This window comes from Panicum virgatum, chromosome 9N, assembly GCF_016808335.1.
Source record: "Panicum virgatum strain AP13 chromosome 9N, P.virgatum_v5, whole genome shotgun sequence".
Classification (NCBI taxonomy): domain Eukaryota; kingdom Viridiplantae; phylum Streptophyta; class Magnoliopsida; order Poales; family Poaceae; genus Panicum; species Panicum virgatum.
This window is the reverse complement of record NC_053153.1, coordinates 24,794,130-24,801,760: the sequence shown is the minus strand read 5'-3', so window position 1 is coordinate 24,801,760 and position 7,631 is coordinate 24,794,130. Positions and strand designations below refer to the sequence as shown.

General features: G+C 45.1%; 1 protein-coding gene across 1 annotated transcript; it reads right to left on the bottom strand.

Moving 5' to 3' along the window:
* Positions 1-228: 228 nt before the first annotated feature.
* On the bottom strand, positions 229-1,970 carry LOC120690882 (60S ribosomal protein L21-1-like). Its single transcript, XM_039973750.1, has 2 exons — positions 1,661-1,970; positions 229-758 (listed from the first exon to the last, which is right to left on the bottom strand). Exons 1-2 carry the CDS (start codon positions 1,895-1,897, stop codon positions 501-503), a joined length of 495 nt encoding a protein of 164 aa, XP_039829684.1. The 5' UTR covers positions 1,898-1,970; the 3' UTR covers positions 229-500.
* Positions 1,971-7,631: the final 5,661 nt, after the last annotated feature.

Below are 7,631 nucleotides of genomic sequence, written 5' to 3'. Positions count from 1 at the left end.
CTTGGAAGACTACAATCATGTCACATCATGGAAGACCATTTGCGTGCGCAGGCATGATGCGTGCACGAATGTGACTCAATCAATCTTAGAAACAAACAAATTGGGCAAGTCCTAGATAACAAGGAATCAAGATTACTGGTCCAAACAACCAAGCTACGTCTTTGCGTGCAAACCACAGATAGAGATGTTAACCCCGACGTAATAGAGATCAGAGGGCTACAGCATAACTGCAAAACGACATCCCTCCAAGATCAGAGGCAGTGGTGGCACCTTACAATCCTTGGGTACCATAGCAGGTTCAAGAAAGCACATCTTCGTCCATAGAAGCAAAGATAACAGTATTGAGTGTTCTACCAAACTCAGGTTTGCACCTAGAATGGAAAATCTTTCAACAGAAACACACAGAATAGGTCCAGACTACTCCTCGGAGCGAGCAAAATTGTACCCACTAGAGTAATACAGATATAGAATTGGTAGACCAGATAGATAGACCAAGCAACCTAGTAACCGCCCTTGAGATCGTTGACAACATCATAAGGGATGGGGGTGACGGTCTCAATGGTAGCACCTTCAACCATGAAGCCAGGCTTGGGACCCAACGGCTGCCTCTTGGTACTGATGACCTCACCACGTGACTTGGCCTCTGCTTTCAGCTGGTCATTCTTTGCCTTCCTCAGGCGGAACTCCTCAGTGCAGCGGGATGGCTGCACATGCTCCACACGGACATGGATACGCTTCCTGATGATGCGGCCATTAACCTGAAAAATAAATCAATTTATCAGAAATTAGAATGTATACATAGATTCAGCCTTATCACTAACATCACCATTTTCACATAGCATATGTGCAGCATAACTAAGCTTGACACAAACCAACCATTTAAGACCTTCAATCCTAGATTGTATTTATCTGATGAACTGATTGTCTCAACCACTACTACCTCAGACTGTAAACATTAAAGATTTCACACAAATTTTACAGCACAGATGAATTCAAAACACAAACTAACACAGCATTAGCATTTTGATCTGTTCCAATGTAGAAGCAAAAGAAAACTTGTCATGCAAAGTAAACAATTTGGCAAATTGTTAACATTGTTGCACCTAACAGTGTGTACCACAAGACAAATGTCTTCAAACACAACAATAGAGAACCTAACACTTATAACAAAACTACAATTAAACATCCCAACCGAAGCCACATAAATCTATGCAACCTAGAATCACGCTACACCTTCAGAGTTGACATAATCCAACCTTTACAAAGAAGCGCATGACCACATAATACAACTACCAGACCATACAAAGAAGCGCATGACCACATAATACAACTACCAGACCATACAGAGCAGACTTAATCTTGTTCATGATCTGAGTTTAGCCTTCAAAAGAAATGGGTATAGCTGCCCATTCCTGCAACTACAAAACCTAATCTCGCACTGAAACAATCAACAAGCCGCACAAATTTTACAAATGTAAGTCCGAAACATAACACCATAACCTTATCGCCAATCTAAATCATACAAAACGTCCCGATTCCTAAAGCAAGACCCACAAAGAGTCTCCAGCGCGCCAAGACAAACGCCCAACATAATCAGTTGAGCAGCTGCGCGCAGCATCTCGGCAGCGAGGGGGAGAAAATGGGGATCTGCGTTCTATACCTGCTTGTTGATCTCGACGCCGATGGCGCGCTTAGTGACGTTCCACACGCGGCCGGTGCGGCCGTGGTAGAACTTGTGCGGCATCCCCTTGTGGACGGCGCCGTTCACCTTGACATCGACGTAGTCGCCGATCTTGTATGTGCGCAGGTAGGTGGTGAGCGGGATGTACCCCTTCTTGCGGAAGCCGCGCGCGAAGAGGTCGCGCGTCCGCGAGCGCAGCCCGTGGCCGGCCGGCATCCTGGCTGGTCCTGCTTGCGGCGGCGGCGGCGGGGAGCGGGTGGGAGGCGGGCGCTTAGGGTTTGCGAGGGTTTGAGGGTGATGCGGTTTTATACAGGTGGGGTGGAGCTGGCCAGCTGGGAACGGCTCGGGGCTGGGTGAGATGCTGGTGCTGAGCTGGGCTCTTTTGAGTGGGCTTCCTGGCACTGGTTGTCTGGTTCGTGTTGGGCCGTACAATGTAGCCCATTGACAAACCCTGCTGCCTCCAATTCCCAAAAAAAAAAAAACCCTGCTGCCTCCTTGCTGCTGAATCCCCATTGGTGGTTCCATGATAACATTTTTTCTTACACATCCAGGGAGCGCGCTGACATGCGCGGATCGTCTCGGCTTCAACACGAGGCTCATATCCAAGGCAACCCTTCTGCTGAAGGCTTCCACCACCCAATAGACTTCACTGTAGCATTCAATCGCAGGGTAGAATATACCAATTCATCTTCCACTAGTATGCATTTCACCCAGCCTATTGTTTTCTTCAGGTGGCCAACAATGAATTTGGGGAATCAGTTCTTTCCGAGCTCAATGCCTCAATGAAGCTGGGATTTATATATCTCATGTTACAGCAGTTAGAGCTGAACTTGAGCATCTTTGTTGATTAAATGAAACTTGTCGGATCACGAAAAGGACGGATACTGTAACACCCTGCCCGAATACTCCGGCCGTAGGCCCGGATACTCCGGACATGGAGTTCCTAGTTCATGTAATTTTTGTCCTCTGGGCCCCACGATCATTAAAACAGGGATCTCACCCTATCTCTCTCCCTCACAGCTCACTCTCTCTCCCCCTCACGTGCACTCTCTCCCTCTCCCTCCCCCTCATGAGCTCTCCCTCTCCCTCATGAGCTCCCTCCCTCTCTCTAGTGCCCTAGAGTGCAAATCCTCCCACTCAACCTGATTCCAAGGCTAAGGAAGCTTCAATCGGCGTGGAGAACCCTTTCCCCCATGTGCTCCTCCTCGGGGAGGCTTTGGATTTCAAGTTCTTCATTCAAGAAAAGTTCATCCTAGGTATTCAACTTGTGCCGCCCCGATCTATGTTTCTAGGAGGTTCTAAGTGATTTCTTTTGGTCAATCAACTCTATATGCATACCTCAACTAGGATCTAAAAGAGTTTTGATTTTGGTGGGTTGGTTTTTGCTAAAATCGAGATTTCAGTTTTTGGGGCAAAAATGCTGTAGGACCCGGAGACTCCGGGTATAAGCCCGGATACTCCGGGTTTTGGAACACTTCGGGCGAAACTCCGGGTATAAGCCCGGATACTCCGGGTTTGGGACACTCCGGGGGAAACTCCGGGTATAGGCCCGGAAACTCCGGACTTGGGAGTCCGGATACTCCGGGTATTCGTCCAGATACTCCGGATTTTTGGGGAATGTTTTGGGCCTGGGAGTGCAATTTTTGTGTAAATTACTAGTAGTTGCATCTAGTCATTGGCTATTTTAAGATTGCAACCCATGCATGCATTCTCATATTATTTGCATACGTGTAGACGCCACCGCCGAGGGAGTCGTGTACGAGGTGATCGCCGAGCCACAGGAGCAGCAGGGGCAAGTTCAGCAGGAAGAGTGGCGTGAGCACCCGGCCCAAGGCCCAGCTGAGCCCAGTGTTGAGCAGCAGCCCGAAGGCAAGCCCCGGTGCACATCCTATTATTTGAAATTATGACGCCTATATATGTATTTATTACTTGTGCATTACGTTTCAGGAGTTGATTGGAACCCTAGTTGCATGATCCCTATGTTTTCCTGAGTTGTACTAGCATGTATAGGACGATAGAAATGCTATGCTTAATAGTTCTCGATAGAAGTCGAGTGACTTCTTGCACTCGCGAGAAATAGGATGATTAGAAGTCGAGTAATTTCTGGTTACTCGCGAGATATATAATATTTGACAATCCGGTTCCGAGCTGTTGAATTTGATATAAATGGAAGCTTGAGACCGGGCGGGAGAGGTGTAGTTCCGCCTGTGTCGGTTAAGGACCGAGCCGTTATTGGCCCTGCTGATCATGTTTGAACTGTACTAACCGCATGCCGGGAGTAGGAGGTAGTCGAAATCGGTTAGCCAAGTACTGCCTCACCTTGAAAGTACAGGACTCCATCTCACCTCCTGGGGTAGTCGAGTAGTCGCGGAGAAATGGGGATGCATATATTTACTTTCGGTGGCCTCACGTTGAGCTCGGCTGACCATATGATGGTGGGGCGGTCCTGTAGTTCAAGGCGGGGAGGGGAAAGGTCGGTGCGTGGGGTCCGACGGGGCTTTTGCGTGCCGTGTTGGTTAGGTCCACCTTGCAAGGTTAAATCGGATCGATACGCCGTCAGTCGCTCTCGGATATGAGCACCTTGATCACTGCATCGCAACGTAGTGTTATGATGGAATAATGAGTATATTTATTTATATATGATAATGAACACATTGAATTATTATGGATTGCACCACTATGTTTGCTATAGTTGGTTTAAGCAAATATTGGACTATAGTTAATTTATATAGAATCTGGAGCTAAAATATAGAAATTAAGGAATTACTTTAGTCGTTGTTTTCTGCAAAATAACCACCAGCTAAAAGCCTTGCATGCCTAGAGATGTGGGCTAAGTTATACCCACTGGTCGGGTAAGTCTTGCTGAGTATTAGTTGCTCAGGGTTTGTTGTTTACCCTGTTTCAGGTATAGGAGCTAACTAGGTTTCCCATCGGTGGGCTTGATGTGGCGCCTTGTCTTCACGTCTCGGTAGTCCTCGGCTTATTTAGTTTGTTTTATTTATTCTCTAGTAAAAATGCTCTGTAAGTTAGATTATCTTCCGTGCTGTCATTTCTTTTGTAAATTTTAAATTTAAAGCTGTTTGTAAAAGCCTTAATATATTTTGCTATTTTTGTAAGGCTGTATCATGCTGGTACCTTTTGCGCTCGCCTTCGTGCGAGACTTCTGGTGTGTTTCGGTCAGCCTATGGGTTGAAAGCAGCCTGTCAAGTTACACTTAATTAAGCTATTGTGTCTGATGCCTTCAGATGATAGCGGTTACGCTTAATTAAGCGTTTTAACTCAGCGGGTCTGTCACAGAAATGTACCAGGGGGTACCAGCAATATTATTTTGGTGTTTTCAAGACTAAAAATGAATTTCAGAAATCTACATTGATTTGCGATTAAGGGATTAGGAGAGATTAGATCGTAAGCCCTATATAGCATAGGATATGTCAGGTGGCTATATATATAATATCAACTAACTTCTAGCCATGTAGTAGTTATGAATAGATGTATATATTGTGATTTTTCTGTAGGTACACTAACCCCGCTTACGTAGGGAAAGTTCATAGTAGACTGCTAGTGTATATAGTGAGAGTACGTATTGTGCCACCGAATGGTCTTCGTATATTGCCATGGATTGATGGGCAAAAATTTATTTTTTTGTGAGGACGTATAGGTCATGCGTGCATCATATCATACATGTTATTTTGTTTTGGATGTTTATTAGTATCTCCGCATGAGTTTCTGTGCGCTGTGCACGTCTCACTTTTGATGATGTCGGACCTGATGTGGTTAGAAAAATAGGAAGATTAGTGCGCTGTAATTGAGCAAAACCTATCTTCGCGTTTAAACAACTAAAATTCAAAGATACGAGTTTGGTGTTGGTCTGTGTTTCTTGTCTCTGAGGATGAAGTCTTCTGGTCGATTGCTATTACCCTTGAGGGTCGAAATAACGATGTGATCTTTAGGCGATATCCTTGGTTGACTATCTTAGTCTGACCTCCAATTCATAACCATGCTATCGATAACTCATTAGTGGCTCAATGACCATTTCCTTTTATCTGGATAATAATGTTTCCTACTCTTGGTCAATGGTAATTTGAAACCGTATATCCTCATCGTTGGGCCATACCTTCAAATGCTCCAAGATAATTCATCCCAGTCATCCTTGATGACTAAGAACATCTGGTTGTTCTTCTAGCATTGATATTGTTTAATTTTTACTCACCTTGATTCCTATATCTTATGTGGACCGTTTGCATTCTTGCTCAAATAAATATAAATAAATTAAAAACTTGATTGCATTCATTGTTGTCATCATGCGTGCTTATATTCGTCATACATGAATAAGGTCGCATGTTTGTTGCATAGCAACCACATTATTGCATCACATCACATCACATTGCATTGGGCCATACAAGGTTAGGGAAACATTGGTGGTAGTTTGGCTGACTATATGTGTTCGTACTTTTGAAAATGTTTTCTGGCTGCTTTCTGCTTACTTAATCTATTCCGATCCATTTGTGTTATTCGGAGTGTTATTATGGGATCTTATGTGGTGGAGATTTGCCCCATGACTTATAGTGCTGCGACGAGACCTAGGGCCTCGTGTGTGCGGCCGCCACGCGATTGTGCTCCTGGGAGCGCGCCGGTGCTTAAGTACGTGTGGATGAAACTACACAATCATTCCTTTTTGTGCAATATTTAGAATTTATTTCTTCTGCGTTTGTTCTTTAAGGGGGTAGGCTCTCGGAGAGTGTGCTAACGGGTTGTTTGATGTTTGAATTTCTGGGGATCATAGCCATTGACCTGCATAGTAACATGTACATCTTGCATCATATTACCTAATTAATAAACGATATTGAACAAGAATGTTCTTGAGCAGAAACTTGCCTTGATGCCCTTTCTATATTGATTCCAGCAGCTCCTTGAAACTCACTTAGTATAATCATGGTTCCAGCTTCCAACCAAAGATGGAAAGACATCCTTGATGTAATCTTTTCTAATTAATATCCATCGAGAGTCTCTCCGTGTATTTCACTTGAACGACTTGATGTGTTCCGGTGTTCCGTTCCTTGTTTGGTCTGATGCAGGTGACTTGAAGCGTTTTTCTTCTTCCAAATATTTCCTTAGTTTCTTTTAAAAATGTCCAACTTTCATGAGTCCGATACAATTCCTAGAGGTCAATATTTGACCCTTGCTTTCCTTTTAAATCTCGGGACAAGATTTCTTTTAGGGGGAAGGATTGTAACACCCTGCCCGGATAGTCTGGCCATAGGCCCGGATACTCCGGACATGGAGTTCCTAGTTTATGTAATTTGTATCCTCTGGGCCCCACAATCATTAAAACAGGGATCTCACCCTCTCTCTCCCTCACAGCTCACTCTCCCTCTCCCCCTCACGTGCACTCTCTCCCTCTCCCTCATGAGCTCTCCCTCTCCCTCATAAGCTCCCTCCCTCTCTCTAGTGCCCTAGAGTGCAAATCCTCCCTCTCAACTTGATTCCAAGGCTAAGGAAGCTTCAATCGGCATGGACAACCCTTTCCCCCATGTGCTCCTCCTCGGTGAGGCTTTGGATTTCAAGTTCTTCATTCAAGAAAAACTCATCCTAGGTATTCAACTTGTGCCGCCCCGATCTATGTTTCTAGGAGGTTCTAAGTGATTTCTTTTGGTCAATCAACTCTATATGCATCCCTCAACTAGGATCTAAAAGGGTTTTGATTTTGGTGGGTTGGTTTTTGCCAAAATCAAGATTTCAGTTTTTGGGGCGAAAATGCTGTCGGACCCAGAGACTCCGGGTATAAGCCCGGATACTCCTGGTTTTGGAACACTCCGGGCGAAACTCCGGGTATAAGCCCGGATACTCCGGGTTTGGGACACTCCGGGGGAAACTCCGGATATAGGCCCGGAAACTCCGGACTTGGGAGTCCGGATACTCTGGGTATTCGTTCGGATACTCCGGATTTTTG

Excerpts from the sequence above, each read along its gene's own strand:
- LOC120690882 (XM_039973750.1), bottom strand. The coding sequence starts at position 1,897 with ATGCCGGCCGGCCACGGGCTGCGCTCGCGGACGCGCGACCTCTTCGCG. Across the intron at positions 759-1,660 it reads GCGTCGAGATCAACAAGCAG|GTTAATGGCCGCATCATCAG; the intron begins GTATAGAACGCA and ends TTTATTTTTCAG.